The 22651-nt window shown below is 38.2% G+C and overlaps 1 protein-coding gene across 1 annotated transcript; it reads left to right on the top strand.

Annotated features, from left to right (window-relative positions):
- Positions 1-465: 465 nt before the first annotated feature.
- On the top strand, positions 466-22433 carry LOC139318231 (solute carrier family 2, facilitated glucose transporter member 9-like). The gene is made up of 12 exons (XM_070945572.1): positions 466-531; positions 5885-5983; positions 6379-6539; positions 7388-7512; positions 8719-8864; positions 9480-9612; positions 11504-11691; positions 13371-13481; positions 19118-19219; positions 19717-19792; positions 21196-21323; positions 22185-22433. Exons 1-12 carry the CDS (start codon positions 466-468, stop codon positions 22431-22433), a joined length of 1584 nt encoding a protein of 527 aa, XP_070801673.1.
- The last annotated feature ends 218 nt before the right edge of the window (positions 22434-22651 follow it).

The following is a 22651-nucleotide window of genomic DNA, read 5'->3' as shown; positions in this document are numbered from 1 at the left end:
GATATTTGTTTATTTCTATGTCTTTTTTTAAAAAAAAAAACTGCTTCAGTACATTCTCCTCCTTGCAGCAGCTATCATCCAAGCACAGAGATAGTTAATTGTGGTCTGGGCAGTTCCAAATACCTAATAAGATTTGCTTTGTCCATCATGTGATTGGGTCCTCTTTTTATCTAAAAGAGAACTTTCTTCCCCATCTTGCATCTTTCTTCCTTCACCCATCCTTTACTTAGTTTGGCCCCAGTGTAAATAATTTTTCCTTCTTGTTTGTCATCTGGCAGAGGCTGGGAGCTCCCAGTGTTGGGCTAGGAGTTTATTTACAAGGTTCTATTATTATTTTTTTCTGTCTTCATCTTTCTTTTTCTCACGAAAAATTCTCTTCATGACTTACTGAAATGATTGCGCAGCTCACAACCAGGCAATTCCCCTTCTTTTTACCAAGCTTGTATCATATTATCAAGTCATAAGATGCCGGGCTATCTTTCACAAATGGACAACAGCCCCATGTCTGCATTCCCAAGAAAGATTACAAGGGTAAGTGATTGTTATTTTTTTACTTTTTTATTTGCCACTTGCCCGATTCTTTTTTTCCTTTCAAGGGTCTTATGATCTGGCATTTTGGAAGTAATCACCTGGAATTTTAATTACACCCCATCTAAGAATCTAGGCCAAGATTATTTTCCCAGCTACTCTGTGTTCTGGGTTGTGTGGAATACTGCCAGTGGTGAAAAGTAAAATTTGTTACTACCGGTTCTGTGGACATGGCTGGATGGGGTGGGGGGGGGGGGTAATGTGACTGGATGGGTGTGGCCAGCTTTTTTTTTTTACTTTTAAAAGCCGAAGAGGTTGTAAAAAAACCTCTGCCGAAGAGGTTGTAAAAAAAAATGCTTTTAAAAGGCTCAGACAATCCCAGCTGAGTTCCCTGATCGTCAGAGGCTTTTGATTTCTTTTAAAAGCATTTTTTTTCTTTTAAAAGAAAAAAAGCCTCTGATGATCACACGGCTCAGCTGGGCATGGGGGGGGCAGGGATTTTTGCTACTGGGTCTCTGAACCACCCGCCGCCATCGCTACCAGATCGGTCCAAACCAGGAGCATTTCACCCCTGCTTCCTGCTCTCCTAGATATAGCTTGAAAAACTTAAAACCAAAATGTATGGTAGATTTGAGCATTTAAGATCTTTCCAGTTGCAGTGGTCACTTTCTCTGAAGTAACAATTTGTATTTATATTGCTGTTAAATAGGTCTTTGGAAAAAATGCCCTAACCTTGGGATTTTTCAAATCACAATGCATACAGGTGGCTGAATAGTTGGTTGAAATGAGTTTCGGTAAAAGTTATTCATCATTGTTCTAAATTCATCCCCTATTTATTTTCTTTCAATCATTGGGAGGATTTTTTTAAAAAAAATTGTATATATTGCTGATTAATATATAAGAGCTGTGGTGGCACAGTGGTTAGAATGCAGTATTGCAGCCTGCTGACTGCCAACTGCCAGCCGATTCTCATCGGCTCAAGCTTGCCTCGGCCTTCCATCCTTCTGAGGTTGGGAAAATAGTGCCCCCAGATTGTTGAGGGAAATATGCTGACTCTGCAAGCCACTTACAGAAGGGTGCATAAAGCACTGTGAAGCGGTATATAAGTAAGTGCTATTGCTACTAATAATGAGTGATGGTGAGACTTTTTCTTTCCCAAATTTGGCAGAACTATCATACTTTAAGAACTTCCAAGAGTTCTGAAGCCAATACTGAGGTATAAAATAGGTAACCATGAAGAAAGTAAAAGCTGAACTAATATAGCCTAATAGGTACCATTTAGCCTGGAATGTTGATTAGCTGCAGCTCCAATAATCTGTCACTGTGCATTCATTCTTGGCCAAGTTCAGTGGTTACCACATTGCTCTGTTGTGCAACTCACAAATATGCTGCCTGTAATGAAACCTGATATAACTCTGGAGTGGTAGAGTAGATGTGGATGCACATAGTAATGATTTGGTGGCTTGACATATTGGGCAAGCATGAAAAAACTAAGTCAAAACTTCAGGAGGTTAAGGAAGGCAAGAAGAAGTCATTTTCCTTTCCACCATCTTACTCTTTTGTCTTGTTGTATTTTTACTAATTCTCTCTCTTCGACTGAATTGCATGCTCCTATACCTACAAGCATAATCAATCCTTTCTTAATGCCCCCCTTTACAATATCCTCACTCTTGTGGTGTATACATGTGTGAGATCCATCGGGGGTGGGGGGGAATAGGTCCATCTTAGCTGCTAGAAGTTGCTTTAGAGAAGGTTTCTGCATATCTTTCTCAGCAATTTCAGTGGTGTTAAGTTGGGTGATATAAAACATGTTACAAAACATATTGTCTCTCTATATTTCCTGACAAATATTAGCTAAACCCCTGTCTAATAGCTGGCCCTTTCTTTCTTTCCAGTGTTCTGTATTAGTTAAACGTTCAATTTTTCATGTTTCTTTTTATGATATTCTCTTCCATTTCTTCTCATTATAAATCTTTTAATAAATAAAGTTTATTGTCATTGTATGTATATACACAGTATACACAGTATACACATTTCCTTCTTCCCAAAAGGTTAAATAATATACAGTATTGAAATATTACCAGTTGACCTGGTGCACTAGAGCTGTATTTTGCTTTTCAGAGCTTGGCTAACAATTTAGAGCTACTTTTGGGTGATCCTCTGGTCAGGCATGCCTTCTATCATCTTAGGTTTTTATGGCTCCTGAATGCATTGGAGAAGGCAGATAAAGCCGCTATTGCTCATGGGGTGGTATAGATGGTCCTCAACTTATGGCTGGTCACTTAACAAACTTTTGAAGTTATAATAGGCCTCCCTGGAAATACTTACATTGGAAGTTCCAGTTCCAAAGCTCCAATGGCTACCTGCCCATGGTCATGTGATCACATTTTGGGCACTCAGCAACCGGCCCACATTTCCAGCCATTTACACTGTCTCACAATCAAAAGACTGCATTTTATGATGGTTTTGCCAAAAAAGAGCATTTACTTCTGATTTCACTGGACAGCAAAGAATATGCTTCCTGAACACGTTTGGATGTATCTTACATATTTTTGGCTTCTAATCACAAAAATAACTGTAATATAACCTATCACATACCATTTTATAGAAATCTTCTGTTTTTACACAATGGTAATATACATCCTTCAGTATGTGTTGGCTATGCTTTACACCTGAAAGAAACATACTCAAACATGGAATTATTGTTGAAGCACATCCAGTACACCAAGAACAACTGGTATATTTGAGGAGATCTAAAAATAGTGGCTCTGCTCCTTGGAATGCAGCTCTATATATCAAGTACTGTTGTTACATATGTGAATAGTTACATTATTTTATAAAGAAATGGCCATTCCAAGAGGATTTGGTTCAAGGACAGAAAAATGTGGCACATGAACCATTTGTTGACCCAACAAAGAAATGTTTGCCTCTTCTTCGCATAAAACGTACCAATGAAAAATTTTGTGAAAGTGATGAACAAAGAAGGTGAAGGTTTTTGTTAGTTGAAACAGATGTTTCCAATAATAATTGATGCCAAGTTTAAGGAAGGCATTTTTGTTGGTCCACAGATCAGATACATCATCAATGGCAAGCAGTTTGAAGATCTGTTGATGGAGCTAGAGAAAATCTCCTGGAAAGCATTTGAGAATTGAGAATTTTTTGGGCAACTGCAGAGCACCAAACTATATTCAGCTGGTTGACAAATTTCTTACGGCATACAAGACCATGAAGGGCACTGAAGATTTATTTTCTGCATTGACATTTGGACTTCTTCCCCCAAAATGTAGATGCAAGTTTCACCAGGACATTGCCATAATAGAAAAATGGTATCAGGGCAACTGGAATCCATCAATGCTGGCTGGTTATTGTTGGACACTGCAGCAAGTTGCACCAGACACTGAGTACAAATGGAAATCAGTAGCAAAACACTTTTAGCCCTGTTAAACTCATGCAGTGTGTCGGAAAAATTATGTGATTAAATACATTACAGCCATTAAAAGTCAATTTCATATTTCTCAAGAGTCTTACATGATACAGTCATTCTGAAATCATATTTATTTTCAGTTTGGAGGGGTCTATCATAATCACCAAACAATTTTTAGGAATCTAAACCTTTGAAAAAATTAGTTATTTTTGGCAAAACTGGCTCATAGCAAACCACTGTGATTTAAGGATCACAATAATCATGTCCATAGTGTTCACTTAATGACTGCTGTAAAGAAGGTCATAAAATCTGGTTAGTCACATGGGTGAACCATTTTACAACTATTGCAACTTACAACCATGATGGGACAGTCCTTTATGGTCATAAGTTGAGCACTATCTGTAACATCTAGTTTAGTTTATTCAGTGTATTTTGATGAACATTCGGTTGATCCCACAAATACCAGAAATTTCACTAGAAAGAACACATCTTTTCTATTATTTATTTCTCATTTTGGGATCCAATTCAGATTAGTGACTTTTACTTTTCAAGCTTTATCCTGAGGATCAGCTCCATGTCTTCTGGCTATTTGAAGTGTAATGGTGGTAATGAAAAATAAAGAACTCTAATCATGCAAACCCTATTGTAGAAGGTTCTCTCCAAGGTCATCTGCCTGCCTTGTCACTATTCCCTTTCCAACACAAAGTGAAAAATGGTTTTTCAGAAAACTTTGAGGATAACGCAAGAGCACAGGTTGATCTATTGTACAATTATGCAGTTGATATCCCATAGTTCTTTTTTCTCTTGGATGCTGAAATTTGTATTGAAGCATTGATGCTTTTTTAATGTTTTGCCTTCCTGGTGTATGTTTATGATTGGATTTTTTTTCCCAATATGATTTGTTATTAGAAATCAGAATTAAGATGGCAGGTGATAGGTGGAAAATCCATTTGGTTAAAATAACAGAACAAATATTAAATGTTTAAATCAGTTGTAAAGTAGTTGCTTATTCTACCTAAGATATTTGACCAATATCACATTCTAAATATACAATACAATCTATTGCTATGATATTTAAGATTTAGTCAATGTGTGTCCATTTTCTCTAGGTCCCAAATTCAATGTTCAGCATTAGCTACAATGGAAAAGTTCTATTTATAGACTGGCTAGAGGCATGCCTAATTCCCATTGTGGATCAATCACCATCCGTCAATAAACTTGGATTCCTCCCTCTGATATATTTTGTACTATCTAATTGCTATCCCATTATCTTCAATTACTTTGAAGAGTCTAAACGTTTCCTCATTCTCATTTTCTGAGAGGGGAACCTATAGAGGTATCCCTCCTGCAGATTTACTTTGCCTTCTGTAAAGTAGAAGACCTACATATCAACAACAGTTTCTTCTAGTTGACTTCTATGGGTTTTGCCACTACAAAGAGGGATCCAGTGACTTTCCAGATATTGTTGACTTATGACTGCCAAAATGAGTCCAACTACTGTACTGAATGCAGCAAGATAAGGCAGTTTCCAGAGGACCAGTAGTTTCCTATTCCTAGTCTAATTAGTGCCAGTGTTAAAGGGAAAAGGGCATATTTTGTAAATTATTGTCCATGTTTTCCATAATCAAAGTATAGAATTAAAGTATATCGGAAAATCAATTCCCTCCTTCCCTGCTGATTCTCATTTTTTAATTATTGAGATTCAATAATAGCCAACCTAAAAAATACATGCTTGGTGCCATTTCAGGTTAAACATAATGGCTTGAACAGGTCTTCCTCAGATAATATGATCCAGCTGACTGAAATTCTGGGAACTGTAATGCCATCTTATGTAAAAGACATCAGACTTACATAGGATGACTCTTAAAGATGACTTTTGAGAAATCACATATTTCCTTTTCTGACCTGGCTTTTCTTATTTGTCTCTCCTAGCATCTGACCTTTCCACTTCTTGCTGTTACACTCCTGTCATCATTTGGGTCCTCCATGCTGTATGGCTTCAATCTGGCTGTGGTAAACTCTCCAGCAGTGGTAAGACAGAATAGAAGGTGGAAAGTGGAATTATTCTTCTCCTAAACAAGCAGAACAATGCAGTGGTGCAACGGATTGGCCTTTTGTTCTTGAACTATAATTCGCAACATTTCTCACCATTGACTTTGTTGACTGAGTTGACGAAGCTACAATTCAGAAACTATCAAGATTTCCCATCACTGATCTGGCAGAAAGCCCTCTCCATTTCCTGACCTTAACAGAAGAGCTAGCTCTCTTCTTTTTTCCAGTGCTTCAGTGTTTTGATTGATATTATCCCCTCCAGGCATCACTGGCCTTCAGTTGACCCAGGCATTGTGAAAATTGACTATGGTAAATGTGGAGCTAGGATTGTGGCAATCTTCTCCTTATTTGTCTCCCTTTCCCTCCTTTTGCAGCACATCAAAGCCTTCTACAATGCAACATGGTACCAACGCTATGGGGAGGGTCTGGCGCAAGGACCTCTCACCCTCATGTACTCCCTGACTGTCTCCATTTTTGCCCTGGGAGGCTTGGTGGGGTCATTTCCTGTAGGAATTCTGGTCACCCAATATGGGAGGTAAGAGCTGTGCCAACAAGAGTTACCCTGTAGTAAGATGGGGGACCAATGAAGTTAATAATAAATAAAAAACAAGGTAGCGATTCTCAATTATACATAGAAAGCATGCAAGCTAGCAACAATATCCTGATGTATCCTGAAATCACTGCCACACCTGGGACATTTTTTTCTAATCTGATGGTCCCACTCAAGTGTGTTAAATTACAATTTTCATTCTGCATGGAGAATATCCCCATTATTCTGCCTGTGAGTGATGTTTGCTGTAGAACAACAGATAAGAAAATTACCAGGATAAGAAAACTTGCTTATAGTATATTAAATTATTTAAATATATTTTCTCTTTATTAACTTTCAAGATAAATGAGCACTTTTTATTGTCCTTGGGTTGTCTTAGAACTTCATTTTGTTAAAGGAGGAATTTAAATAATGAAAATAATTAAATAGATAATTGAGTTAATCAGCTTGACATACCGAGAAAAGCCTGACCCATTCCTTTTTGCCTGCCTTTCAGACATGCCCTGCATTTAATTTAAAGTTTCTCTGAATCATTTATGCTGTCATAAGAACAATATCTGTATTTATGCTCTAGCAAGCTCTTCTTTTTTTACTCTAAGTTTTTGGTATCAGAGTCATCAAACTAGCTACAGGCGCATATAGTGAATTGTTTGGCTGGTCAGTTTATTTCTCATTCTGTATGATAAATAGTCCTCATGGGAATTAAGAAAGGGGAATGCCAATCTCCTTTAGGATAAAGAAGAAAAAGGGATTATGGTAAAACAATTTTGGGGAGGCAGAAGGAGAAGAGAAAAATATGAGAACAATTAAAATGTTTGTCTTTTCATTACTAGGAATGGCACTTTGATCCGTAGCAACTTCCTTGTTCTGTTGGCTGGCATGTTAATGGGATTCAGCCGCTACTTGGGATCCCCTGAAATGGTCATTTTGGGGCGCTTCATCATAGGGATTCATTCTGGTAGGATTTTGCTGCATTAATAAAGGAGAATATTTGTAGCTCGGGGTTAAAATGAGGGGACCTTGGTAGTGCTAGTCCTGATGATGTTACCTAGTTTGGGTAATGAGACATCTGCAAGAAAACAACCAAGCTCAGAGGCCACCAAGGACCTCTCTTGTGCATCAATATGCTTTCTCCCTTGTGTTTCCATAAAGCAAGTCAAGCACACAGATTGGTTTTTGCAATGTTTTTATAGAAGCATTGATCTTTAATCCCATTGTGGTTTTGGAATGCTTTTATTGAAGCTGCAAACTGTTGCAGAATTTAGGGAGACATATGCAGCCTATCTCTGGTCTTCCCCCTCTTTGCGTTGCACCAGTTTTCTCTGTGGTTACAATGTATAGGATTGTCATTATGCAAATGTAAAGTTAATTAAGAAAATAAACAAAATTATCGTTCTGAGCGAAAGCAGTCCTAAATGGTATAAAGACCATTGCTGTAGTCATAATAATAAATGATTGTCAAATCAATGGGCATATATGCAACAAATGTGCAGGTCTCAGAGTTAGATGGAAAATAATTCCTTTTCCCTCTCTTACCCCATGAACTGGTTTTGGGGCTCTGTACCTTCTGGCAACCAGAAAATAGGCTTCCGCTACAAAATAGCATTTACACTAGCCTTTTCCATCTTAGTGTCTTCCAGGTATATTGGACTACAGGTTCCAAAATTCCCAGGTGATATGAGATACTGACTAGAAATTATGGGCAGTGCAGCCCAATTTGAAGGACAGCAGATTGAAGAAGGTTGAGCTAGCTATTTCGTTTGCAAATAAAGTTCCCTGCTGAGCTTGTCTTGAAATGAAAAGAAAAATGTCACCTTCTTAATTCAGGAATTGAATCCTTGACATTAAAAAAACCTACCATGTTTCTAAGTAATTGACTGCAGATTCATTTCATAAGCAGTCTGAATTAGTCTGTTTTCCCAAGAAATGTCATGCCATAATGAACTAATTATAATGGTGTCACATTTTTATCTTTTTACTGGAAAGGTGACTTTTTAATTATTTATTTTGTTTATTCAGTTGTCAGCTTGAATGCCGCCTCAGTCACAAGAAACTCTATGTGGCTTTTACAGAATGGGATTAAATTATCAAATACTGTATGATATCAGCTATAAAAATGTTGAAAATACATCATCTTCCTTCTTTTTTTTTATCCCTCTGTTAGGCATCTGTCTCAGTGTGGTGCCCATGTACCTGGGAGAAATTGCCCCAAAGAACCTCCGGGGATTCCTGGGCCTGGTTCCAAGCATCTTCATTTGTCTGGGGGTCTTTTCTGCCCAAGTCCTGGGCCTTCCAGAACTTCTGGGGGAGGTAAATGCTATACTTTCACTTTCTGGATGAAATGAGTTAGGGTAGAGCACCCAATGAAATGCAGTCCCTCCGTTGTTCGGAAAGTAAGCTGAAGAAATGGCAAGAGCACCATTTTCTTCCCCACAGTTGTTCTCCTGCTGGTTTAGATAAGGTAGATGGACTTGGCTTCCTTGAAGTCCAATTTGTTTCTCCATGCTGCCTGCTTCTCCAAGCATACAGAACTTCTGCAAGTAGTTCACAAAACCCTTTGCTTCCCAATGTTTCTGCTCATAAAGTTGTTTATTTCTTGTGTAATGCATATGTGCCTGTGAGTTAAATACAGTCTTTCACTTTGGCCTTGCTTGACGCCATTATTTTTCACACACCAGAAATAACACACGCTGTTCTGTCCACTCTAATTTCTACCTATGCACCCACTTTTCCAATAATCCAGTCATACTATCCAGTTCATGAAGGAGGATGAAGGGCAGCAGCTATAGAAAGAAAGCTGATCATGGGCAAAGATCTTGAACACCTATCTACAGCACATGTTATCTTTGCTTGGGGCAAATGCTAATAACTAAACAAGCGAATATGTGAATTACTCTTCACTTCTGTTGGGAACTTTTTTTCTAGGATGCCTATTGGCCTCTTTTCCTCTCTGTAGTGGTGGTTCCTGCTTTTCTGCAGCTCTTGCTACTGAATTGGTTTCCTGAAAGCCCTCGTTACTTGCTTATTGAGAAAAACAATGTCCATGGAGCTGCTGAAGGTAAGCTGAACACATACTGCTATTTTTTCCCCAACCAATGTCAAGTAGGGACAGAGATTGTACTGGGCCTCATTTGTTTTTACCATGACCAGATCCAGGTGAGAACTTGACGAGCATCTAGGGACATCTTCCAGAGATGCCTGGGAACAATATTATTTTTGCTGCCTTCTTTGTCATTAACTCTCTTTCCTTGGTTAATATTGCCCACTGATATAGCCTATATTCCAAGAACACATGGAGGAAGTTCAAAATACTGAAAGGGGTTTGGGCTTTATACTTTAATTTGTTGCTTGTACTGACTGAGTATCAAGTATTAACCTGTCTGATCATTTGAACATTATGCAATATTTTGGATCTCCTCTCCATTACTCTTACATTTGAAACAAAATAAAACTATCAAGATTGTGTTTTTTGAAGAGCTCCTGGTTTTTTAGTCTTAAATGCTAAGCCCATCTTCCTCAACAGTCTAGAGACTGGGGATAATAGAAGTCATAGTCCAATATTTCTGGGGAGTGCCAAGTTGCAGGAAAATGAAATACAATTACTTCCAACTTTCTTTTTGATAATTACAATGTCACCTCCCTCTTCAATATTGCTACATGTTCCTTCAGCCTCTTTTGAAATACACATTATTTTTAATCTTAAAACCCATAAATCATCATATTATTTTTTCTTTCAGCAAAAAGTCATATAGGTTTCCAGTTTGTCAGAAAAGTTTTTGTTGTTTTTCTCTGACTAATATTTATATTATTTCCATGAGCCATTTTGAGTTGTGATTACTGAAGTGACATAGAAGCCTTTTAAATAGATTTTTTAAAAAAATCTTCTTTGGCTCTCAGGTAATTAAGGTTCCCTTTGCATCTCTTTAATACATCACCCAGCACTTGAAAATGCAGCAGAATTAATTTAACGCCTAACAATATTTCAAATGGCAACATATTTTTATCTACTGTATTTCCTCTATTCAAGCCAAGTGCAGCTTCGTTAAACGTCTGGTCATTCTAATGCATTTTGGCATTTGAGGCTTGAATTGGCCTCACTGATAACAATCATTTACTGAAATAATTTTTTTTATGTGTTATAAGGATAAAATTAATATCTATTATATTTATATTGAATTGCTATAAATGTCACACACACAGACACAATTAGTAATGATGTAAATTAAACCATATGGAGTTCCTTTCCTGGCCCTAAGCTTTTCACTCGAAGTGCAACCTCTGACCAGGAAATGTTGATGGTTATAGGGTTTTTTTTACCTTTCATTCAGTCATGTCCAATTCTCAGACCCAAGAAGTCCCTACAGTTTTCTTGGCAATGATTTTCAGGAGTAGTTTGCCATTGCTTCTTTCCTAGGATTGAGAGAAGGTGACTGGCCCAACGTTATCCAGGTGCACCTATTCAATTCTTCTAGTTCAATAACACTTTTTTTTTTTTGCCAGAGCAGGCCAAAAATGATGGGCTCAACAATAAAATAAATTCTGTCAGGCCCCCACCTCCCAACTGATGCCTTCCTGATTTCTTGAATTCCTATGATTTCAGCTCCTACGTTGGCTGGGAGTTATAAGAATTAAAATCCATATTTGGAGGTCACCAATTTGAGGAACTGTAAGAATTTCACAGCTTATGAGCAATATATTTTTATTACATATATTAAATTTAATCTGCATATTTCTATATTAATCTGCATATTATTCTCTATTACATTCAAAGCAGCGATATAACATGAAAGGTTGCAACCTTTACCTTTGCCTCTTCCCCTTGACAATGATTTTGATGTTGTCACTTGGGTCCAGAAAACCTTGGAAGTTGCATTCTGTCCATTGGTTGTCCCTTGTCCCATCCTGCAGTGCTCTGGAATGTAGACTAACTTGTCGTTCTCATCCTACAGCATTAAGCTTGTTCCTTGGTAAACATAATGTGCAGGATACCATTGAAGAGATAGAGGAAGAAAAGCGTTCACTTGCCTCAGTGAAAGCTGTGTCTGTACGGCAACTGCTCTCAGATCATTCTGTGCGATGGCAAGTACTGTCTGTAGTAGTGATCAACATGGGTATGCAGCTCTCTGGAATTGATGCGGTAAGAATAAATGTGCTAGGTCATAATCTTTGGGATTAGAGTGCAGTCACAATTCTGTGGTGCTGCTAATCCTCTTTTACCTTCTGTAACTTCAGAATCAAGTGGATTGTAACCTGTCCCTCCTCTCTCCCACTTCAAACTTTTTTCTCGGGTCCCTGTCTATTTTTACCAACTTTTTTTGTGATGAAAGAAAAACATAGACCACTGACCACCAAGAGATCCGAGAGATAGCTGAGAAGACTTTCTTCAGCTCAAAGTCATTAATCCATTTTACATTGCATGTTTCAAATAATTAGGAGTAATGATTCTCACAATAACTTTATGTGCTAGGACAATTTTCCTAATTTCAAAACTTCTATATAAAGCAAAAATTGAGTGATGTTCCTACACAAATGTTTAGTAAGTATAGATAGGTCTCTTCTTCTGAAAGTCAAATCCTGTGATTTGATACCCATGTAGCTTTTTAAGTAACCTTGTGGGAATGAGTTGGGATATTTTGAGAATTTTTCCAACCTCCCAATCCTAATTAGGTTCCAAGCCTAGGCATTTAAGGTTAGCCAGAGTCCCAAACTAGTTTAATTAAGGCCCACTGATTTCTATTCAAAGATTGAAAATGCTGTTTATGGTGTATAAGAACATAAGAGGCCAACAGAATCAGACTAAGAGATCATGTAGTTCAGCTCTATTTTCCACTAAAATAAGACTACCAAGTCCGGGCTGCATATATAACACTTTCCGGCCATCTAGTGGTCATCTGGAATTTTGTAACTCAGGTATGTTCAGTAGTTTTGTGTTGCATTCAGTGAGGAGATACTTTTCTTGTGAAGCTTTCCCATTTAGTTTCACTAAATTTCCCTGAATTCTAACAATTGTATTTGTGAAAGGAGATATGTTGCCTTTTCCCTGCTTACATCTTATTATGGACTCCAGTGATAGGATTCAATTTTTTTACTACCGGTTTTGTGGGCATGGCTGGTGGGTGTGGCTTGGTGGGCGTGGCAGGAGAAGGATACTGTAAAATCTCCATCCCCACCCCACTCCAGGGGAAGGTTACTGCAAAAATCCCATTCCCTCCCGATTAGCTGGGACTCGGGAGGCAGAGAATAGATGGGGGCGGGGGCGGGGGCAGTCAGAGGTGGTATTAACCGGTTCTCCAAACTACTCAAATTTTCCGCTACCAGTTCTCCAGAACTGGTCAGAACCTGCTGAATACCACCTCTGATGCACTCCCTAGCACATCCTGGCTCTCAGTTAACAGATCCCAATATTGTAGCAGTTCTTCATAAGTAAAATATTCCAGTCTTTTAATTATTACACCATTTTAGCTCCTTTGCCAGTTATTATCAGCATCATATTAGGGAATGTAATCAGGTATTAGTATTATATCTGGGAAGAAAACCATTGCTCAGTAACACAACATATGCTTTGCATACAAAAGTCTCATGTTCACTTCCCAGACTGTACAAATTTGTATGATTCCTGCCTGAAACCCTGAAATGCTGGCAGGAAGGCTGTATTAACAAAACTGAATAGATGTATGTATTATTAAAACTGGCTGGACTTATATAATAGTTTCCTATTTGTGATAAGCTGTTCTCAGAATGAATTTCCCAACAGTTATGAAATCTAAATACAAATCAGACCAACACGTACTTATGTCTTTGCTTCTTCATTAACAGATCTGGTTTTATACAAATGCTATATTTGAGAATGCTGGCATTCCTGATCCTGATATCCCTTACACTACCGTGGGCACTGGTGCTATTGAGGTTATTGCTGGCTTAATAGGCGTAAGTGCGGGGAGTAGAATGTCTCCCCCTAAAAATAATGCTGTTGAAGTGATTTTTGGATTAATCCCAGCCTTTATACCTGATGTCTTCCATATTTGTTTGAATTACAATTCCCAGACCTCTCAGCCATCTTAGGAAAGCTGGACAGCTAGGGAAATAAACCTGGGTGAACAAAATAATATTAAGCTATGGGATTCTAGAAATACGTGAGCTGGAATATTTGAGAAACTTGGATGAGAACTCTAGTAATACCAATATAAAAGCATGCCTGTTGTGGGAATTTGGTTTGTTTATTTTGCTAGAGCAGAGGTATAAATTACTGAAAATCCAAGCCCCAATATTATTATAATAGGGGAGTCTAATTTAACAGCTGCTAGTCCTTTGATTCCAGATTTCAGTTGATCTGAGACAGCTTTTCAGCTGGGCCAGGAGGGCTGCCTGTGTTTGACCCACGCTTCTCTCCCTCTTACACAGACCCGTAGCTCTTCCATCCACTGACTATCTTTGCTGCCTATCAGCAATGCCTGCTTCTGGCAGGCTCATCACTCCATCAGCCTGATTGCTCCTGAGTGCCAACAAAAATGGCCCCCAATGGAGGCACTGAGGTTGGTTATAAAATTACAGGCATTTTTTCTGCTGTCAGCAGCCTCTCTGCTTTGGATTCCTTCTGGCAGCTTCTTTTCTCCCAACTTGGCAATATAGACTCATCATCCCAGGATATCTCCTTTACGCTAGCATCCCTTCCCAATCATAGGATAATGCCATAGGCCATTTCTAATTGTCTAGACTTTCTTTCCTTCCAGGGATATATCTACAGATCCCTACCTCTCAGTCCCTTTCCATCAATTCTAATCAAATAGGACTCTCTCCTTTCCCCCCACCTTCCCCCAGCTGCTTTTTAGCTTCATAGATTATACTTGGAAGAACTGTTTAGGCCATCAAGTCTAACACCTCCACACCACACCACCAACTCCAATTTCACTGCAGGAATCCAAATTAAAGCAACCTAGGTAGAAGATTGTCAAGCCCCTGCTTGAGGCAATAAAAGGAGATCAAGATTATGCCTTTTTAAAAATGTGTTTGTTGGGAAAGATGCTACCAGACTCTTTCTGTTTTTTTTGCCACAGCTTTGGACAACTCCCACCACAGCTTTGGACAACTCACTTCATTGTTCTTACTGTTGGAACATTTCCTAATATTCATTTGGAATCTTCCACCCCATAACTTAAATCTGTCATTCCAAATCTTGCACTCTAGAATGGTTGAGAGCAACTCTTGACTTCCCATATGACATCTTTTAGGTGTTTAAAGAATGTTTTCATATGTCTTTTTAGCTGTCAGACTCCCCAAAGGCAGGCACAAACTAGGCACAAGGTTTGTATAACTACAGTTAGGAATTAAATTTTTATTATAATACTAGAACACATATAATAGAGACCCAAAGATGCTTTTTCAAATGGCAACTGGACTTTGTTTTTCCTTGAAGATGTTTTGCTTCTCATCCAAGAAGTCAGAAGCACTTGGTGCCTAATCCTATAGTCATCTTCATTGCCTTTCGCTGAACCTGTTCCAGTATGCCTCTATATTAACCATCTGTACTGTATAGTATAGTGCCTAGAAACAGACCCAGTAGTCAAGATATATATCAAGATTGTTTTCACAAATATTGCTGCCAAGCCAAGTATATGTCATTCTATTCTGATTCAAGTCAGGAACTTTATAATTGACTCTGATCAATTTTATCTTGTTTTCAAGTCATATTTCTAATTTATTAACCTGTTTTTATTTTTACTCCTACATTCTTCTGTGTCTCTTTATCTGCAGATTTTGTAAATATTCCCTGCATCACTTCAATTACATTTTTAATACAGGTAGTCCTCGAGTTACGACCCCAATTGAGTCAAAATTTCCATCGCTAAGTAAGACAGTTGTTAAGCGAGTTTTGCCTATTTTATGATCTTTCTTGCTACAATTTTGAAATGAATCACTACAGTTATTAAGTTAGTAACATGGTTTTTAAGTCAATCTGACTTCCCCATTGATTTTGGGTGTCAGAAAGCCACAAAAGGTGATCACATGAACCCAGGACATTGCAACCGTCATAAATATGAACCAGTTACCAAGCATCCTTTGATCATGTGACCATAGGGATGCTGCAATGGTCATTAGTGTGAAAAATGGTCACAAGTTATGTTATAACTTTGAACGGTCACTAAATGAATGGCGGTATGTCAAGGACTATTTATAGAAAAAAAACATTGTAGAATATCCATGACTGATTCTTGTAGGCACACTCACTCAATATATTCCTCAAATTTAATGAGGACTAGTGATGAGCATTGTTCAGTCATATTTTCAAACAATTGAATTATGTATCTGCTTATGTGTCATGCCATCCATCCCATATTTTATTAACTAGTTAATCAGCATATAGGGAATATTTTGTTATATGCTTTGTTGAAATAAAGCTATATTATAATAATATAGATTCCCACATTCTATTAAGAAAACTATCTGATCAAAATAATGAGATACAATTAGTCATCCATTCTGGTAATTAATACATTGTTTTCAAGGTGCTTACAGATTAATCAATTTATGTTCTATGGACTTCCCAGATATTGAACTCAGACTGCCTGATCCATAGTTTGCTGGATCTTTTAAAGATAGGGATTTGCTCTCCCGCTGTTACATAACATTTCACCAGTCCTCCTGAATAATACATAAATACTTGGCCAGAACATCATCTAGTTCCTTCGGTATCCTAGATGTAATTTATGTGGTACTGGAAAATTAAATTAACACATAATGTTTACCATTTATTTATGCCATTTATTTCCCATATACAGTAAATCCAAGTGGACTCTACATAATGGCAAATAAGATTCTAGATTATAAAGACCTTCATCATCAAAACAGCCTTGGTTATATACAGTAAATTAATCAACACATTTTAAAAGCAAAACAAATAATAACATTAAACACCACATATAAGAAAACATCTCCCAAACTAAAATATCTGTAGGATCACAAAGTAGCCTAAAACGTAGCCTGCCTGACAACCAAGTCTTTGAGGCATCCCAAAAATCATCAAGGTCAGAGCCATGTGGATTAGAGGGGAATGCTTTCTGGCCAAGGGGGTGAAATGCTCCCGGTTCAGACCGGATCACCCGATCCGGTAGCGATGGCGGCAGGTGGTTCGGAGAACTGGTAGCAAAAATCCCTGCACCCCCCCTCCCACCATGCCACATGATCATCAGAGGCTTTTTTTTAACTTTTAAAAGCATTTTTTCTACAACCTCTTCCGACAAAGAAAAGCTTTTAAAAGTAAAAAAAAAAAAGCCTCTGATGATCGCGCGGCTCAGTTGGGATCGTCAGAGGCTTTTCAAAGCATTTTTTTCTGCAACCTCTTGGCCGAAGAGGTGGTTAAAAAAATGCTTTGAAAAGTCTCTGATGATCCCAGCTGAGTTGCCTGATCGGCAGAGAGGCATTTTTTAAAAAGCCTCTCTGACGATCCCAGCTGAGTTGCCTGATCGGCAGAGGCTTTTCAAAGCATTAGAAAAAATGCTTTGAAAAGTAAAAAAAAAAAAAAAAAAGTTGGCCATGTCCACCCAGTCACATTACCCCCACCACTAAGCCACGCCCACAGAACCAGAGGTAACAAATTTTACATTTCACCCCTGGGGTGGTCAGAATGATGGTCAGTCTATGAGGTCCCATCACATCTGTTTTATTGTTGGGACATGGAACATCATCAGTTTACCAGCTCTATAAGATGAGCAAAATCAATTGGACACAGGTGGTCCTACAGCTATCCACGATGTGATACATGAAGAATTTTATGATGACAACTAGGACTTTGAATTCCACCGAGAAGTCAATTGGTAGCCATGGCAACTTGCAAAGTAATGGTTTCCCATGGACAAATTGAGATGCATCCATAACTACTCAAGCTGCTGCATTCTGGACCATCTGTAGCACCCGAGTAGACTCCAAGGGTAGCTCCATGTGGAACATATTGCATTATCCAAGCAAGAGATGACTAGCATGAGTGACTATGAGAAGGTTAGAGAAATTTCCCAATAATGGCTTCTTAAGGAGTGGCTACACTATTGCTTTCTTCAAGGGAGGTAAGAGCTTACTTACTCAAGGAAACTCACCATTGCTTGGAATTGTGTGTTTGATCAGTTTAGTCCTTTCTCTTATCCTGTGTTGAACAATTTCCTGATGGAAAACATATCTTCTTCTTGGAAAAGACAGAACCAAAATAGGAATTGAATAATTTTGCCTTTTCTTTGTTACCTGTTAGCATTTTGCCATTTTCTTTAAGTTAACTCATTCTTTCCTTTTCCGTTTATTTAGAATGTGTCTAAAGAAACCTTTTTGGTTAGTCTTAGAATCCTCTCCTAACCTTATTTCAATCTGAGATTTTGCTTAGTTAACAATAGCCCTCAGTTCTGGATTAGGTACCTGTTCCTTTGTGATCTGTCCCTTTTTCTATTTCCTGACTATTTTCACTAGTCACATTTGCTGCTTCTGCTGTCCATTATTTCTCTTAATGGACTTCTTTTCTCCAGAGATCCTTTTTTACATTAGTTCTCCTGTCATGGGATCCTAGTTATAATTGCTTTGAGTTTATTAAAATATACTTTTTTTGGAATCTAAGATACACACAGGACTATGCTCTGTTTCCCTTAAAAAAAGAACTCTAGCACTAAATAGTCTAATGTTGCTTTCACTTCTACTTCCTCAATTAAATCTTCCCTTGCCACCTGATTCTAGTGCATTATACTTAAGGGAGTAAGCATATTGGAGCCTAGAATATTTCATTCAGGAGATTCAGTGGTCCCATTGTTCTTTTAAAGGATTTTGATATCTACCTACCTAATGAGAAGGAAGGACTCACTGGAGAAGAGCCTAATGCTGGAAAAGATTGAGGGCAAAAGAAGAAAGGGACGACACAGAACGAGGTGGCTGGATGGAGTCACTGAAGCAGTAGGCGTGAACTTAAATAGACTCCAGAGGATGGTAGAGGACAGGAAGGCCTGGAGGAACATTGTCCATGGGGTCGCGATGGGTCGGACTAACAACAATAAGGGGGGGAGTAGAATTTTAGAGGCTGACATTCTAGCTCTTTTCCATGGCACAAAATAGTATTTTTTTTTTCATTTACTCTTTAGCAATAATTCTGTGTAGCATTGTTGTGTCTTCCCAGTATGCTTGCCTGGTGTGTACTGTATCAATGTAAATTTGGTTGATGCAGTCAGTATTCATGTCCTTTCAGTACGAAATGTAAAAATGCCAAAAAAAAAGTTCTACAATTTAATTTCCAAGAAAATGTTCTTTTATTTCTTATGCAATATTCTTTAATAGTTAAATTTTTGCATGTAATTTTCTTTTGGATATATATTTCCCAAATCTATGCATTTCTATATACATTTTTAAATTTGACAGCTCTGTTGCAAAATTCAGAGAAGAGTAGAATGTGAAAAAAAAATGTGGCGGAGTTCAAAATGTGCAAATTACGTCAATTAATTTAAAAATCCAAACGATCAGACTTTTGTAGCATATACATGCATGTAGAAACATAAAACCTAAGAGCCAACATCCTTCTTGTGCCCACTTTTCTCCTGCAGTGTTTCACCATTGAGAAGGTGGGACGTCGTCCTCTCCTCATAGTTGGCTTCTGTTTTATGGGCATCTGTTCTGCTGGCATCACCCTGTCCCTAGTGCTTCAGGTAAAAACATCTTTGTGCATAGAGTTACACCGAGTAATCTAATTTGAATCTGATTTTCACTTCAGGCTATGGTTTTAGAGGTGACATAGTGACTTTGTGTGCGCGAAGGCTCCCAGAGCTGCTTTTTTCTATCTTAAAACTAAAACAGAAACACAAAGTAGCTCTGGTGGATGAATGCAAAACACCCTGAAGATCAAAGTGGACACAACTGAGAAAATGCAAAAGAATCCTACCATTTCTGAAATATTAATCAGAATATGAAAAGCTGAGTTGCAAAACAGGAGGAAGAAGAGGAAGACAGAATAGTTAGATCCAGGACACCAGAACATTTGACTATCACTCCAAACAAACAAAAACAATAAATTAGGAGTCTACAGATAGGATTTATAGAATGCAGAACTGGAATAGTAGGAGATTTAGGGTTTTATGATTAAGAGAAAAGTAACTATTTGCACTGAACATTAACAAATCCCAACAATTGGATGTCATTTTTGCAGCCCAGTGTGTCCTGGATGCATTACATCAGTGTGGCTTTTGTGATTGGAATCATTGCAGGATTTTGCATGGGACCAGGTAAGTTTCTGGAGCAGGGAAAAGTATCTGAGGAATAAAAAGATACAAAAACTTTTATTCTATATTACCATGCATCAGAAGAATTGCAATTAGCATCAAACTTAAAAATAATAAAAGAATTAATAAAATGCTCAATAAATTGGTATATTGAAGAGATGGAATGAATAGTGACAACTTTTCTTTTATGTGTATTGCCCTAAATGGCATTTTGTTAAATGCATTTAGAAGTGGTTAACATTGGGATAATATAACTTTGATTGCGTAGTTTTGAACTGCCAGAAGATCAGGACAATGTAGAAATTTATATGACCAGCCTTATCATTCATTCATTCATTCATTCATTCATTCATGTTATTTATTTATTATATTTCTAAACAATTTTTCATTTAGGAGAACAAGGCAAAAAATATCTTGTCATTAATTAATTAATTAATTAATTCATTTTATTTATTTAATTTATATCACACCTTTGTTCAGGAGCTCAGGGCAATAACACCTTGCCTTTGAAGTGTCAAGATGCAAGTTGCCTCTCTGAGTTTTGCTGCTCCTTTATTTTGTGCTGCAGAGGCAATTCCTCGGCATGCTGCTAACCAAGAGGCAAATGCAGAGCACTCTAAATATGATGGACGAGCTGGAAGCTGGTTTACCCAATTGATGTATTAGTGGAGCCTCTAACAAATCCATAACTCATTGTCGGCCAAGAATTTATTCGCTGTAATTACATCTTTAATTAGGATTTTAATGGCTCATTGTTCACAAACAATGATGAATCTGACTTTTAAAATAAAAATATCTCTCTTCCCACTCTGGGTGATCTGTAAGCAATGCTCATTCAGTGGTTTTTCTGAATACTTCATGGGTAGAATTTTTTATTAAGGCTTGGGGGGAAAAAATCCGCAACCATTTTAGTACTCTGTGCTTCTAAAAAAAGCAGTTGTGCTGTTTAAATTGCGGCTGAATAAAAGAGGGCAGTTCTTTTGCACCAGGGCAAAGGATGGCATTAGGATCCAGGGCAACACTTTTCTTAAAGGTACCAGCATTGTATTACATGTTTGAGTCTGGAACTAAGCTGAATCGTAAAACAATTTGGAACACTTCATGCCCTTTGAAAAGTGCTCTGTAATTTCAGCTATTGAAGGGATAGCTCAAATATGTGAAAGTGCTGGGTGGGAGGGACAACGGGGAAAATAACCATATCACTGTTGCCTTAGCAACTAGGCTGACAATCCTACTTGCTGTGGAGCAATGCTATTATATTACCCTCCCTCCAAAATTCTGTCTTCAGTCCCAGTTTTGTCAGCGGGTGGTTTTGAGTCTGATTCAAGCACATTTCCTCCCAAGAGCCAGGTAAAGTAGGACCCTGACTAATTTACTTGGTACTGAGTGTAGTCTTTCTCTGACAGCTGGCGTCCCATTTCTGATGACAGCTGAATTCTTCAAGCAGTCACATCGGCCATCAGCTTATATTGTGGGTGGGTCCCTCAACTGGCTCTCGAACTTCACTGTCGGCTTTGTGTTTCCCTTCTTGCAGGTAACATAGGTCTGGGAGCTATGATTGCCTCCCTCAACAAGGATAATGCTTCACAAACTATGTCCCCTTAGTATATTGGCCTGCATAAGTGCAGTTGGAAACTGTCAATAGGTCAACAGGTGGACCAGATCATTTAGGTGTGGAATCATGCCCCAAACCCCACTAGTAAATGGAACCTCCAGTTGGAAAATTGCAATATCAAGCATACTTCATCATAGACAATTCTGGCTGGAGCTGGTAGGGGACAGGATATATTATCTAGACCGAAACAGATTGTCTGGATTCTAACCAAGCTGAAAATACTAGTGGAGCACCAATCAAGTTAGTCCTGAAGCAAAGACTCCATCTTTTCAAATTTGGCATTGCAAATTTCCCTGAGTCTCTTGAGAATCACAAGAGCTCAGTCATCCTCAGTTACAGAGAAGAGAATTTGTAACAAAACTGAGCCAGTCATGGCACATCATTCCTAGGCATCCAATAAGCAGGGCTGGAAAAAGACTCCTGTCCTCTTGTGATTCCCAGAAAGTTGTAATTATCTCTATAATTGACACCAAGCGAGATGGACTAATCATTTGACTTGATTTAAGAGAATTTCCTAGCTTCTTAAACTGTATTGGTAAAGCAGTAAAGGATCTGTTAGAGGGAAATAACTTTAAATATTCAACCTACTAATGGTGTTTCTTCCTATATTGGACCAATTCACCCTCTCTTAACCTATGTTGTTATTGCTGTACTAATTGGGAATGGTGAGAGCTGAAATTTAAACATATCTGGGGAAGGCTGGATGAAGTGATGGGCAGTGGGAAATGCCAGTGCCAGTTTCTTTTAATCTCTTCTGACTCAATCTTGTTTCTATCTCAGATGTCAGCTGGTGCTTTCTGCTATCTGGTCTTCTGCAGTATCTGCTTTATTGTTGCACTGTATGTGTATTTCATCATCCCTGAGACTAAAAATAAGACATTTATGGAAATCAGCCAACTCTTCACCTCCTCTCGCCCTACCTTCTTCTCTAACTTGCCCGATTCTTTCAAGATGATCAAGTTAAATGGCTATGGAGCCCTGGAGAACAGCTCCTTGGAATTCTCTGGATCAGGATCGAATCTCCCATGAGGCTCTTCAATTCATCTTTATGTCCCTGAACAGGGGAAGGCATCTTGATGAGCTGTCTTCTGTCACTGGCCAAGGGCAGATGACCTGGCTCCTGTTTTCCCTCCCCAGTCAATACAAAAAGATCTGGTGGGAAAAAATGGAACAATATCTCATTCCAACCTAGAGAAGTTGCCTCTTATCACCTCTCATTTTTAGCAGGTTCTACTTTCTACTTTCTT

This window comes from Pituophis catenifer, unplaced genomic scaffold (assembly GCF_029215685.1).
Source record: "Pituophis catenifer annectens isolate HBS135680 unplaced genomic scaffold, rPitCat1.0.hap2 SCAF_6, whole genome shotgun sequence".
Taxonomy (NCBI): Eukaryota; Metazoa; Chordata; class Lepidosauria; order Squamata; family Colubridae; genus Pituophis; species Pituophis catenifer.
This window is presented reverse-complemented; position numbering and strand designations above follow the sequence as displayed.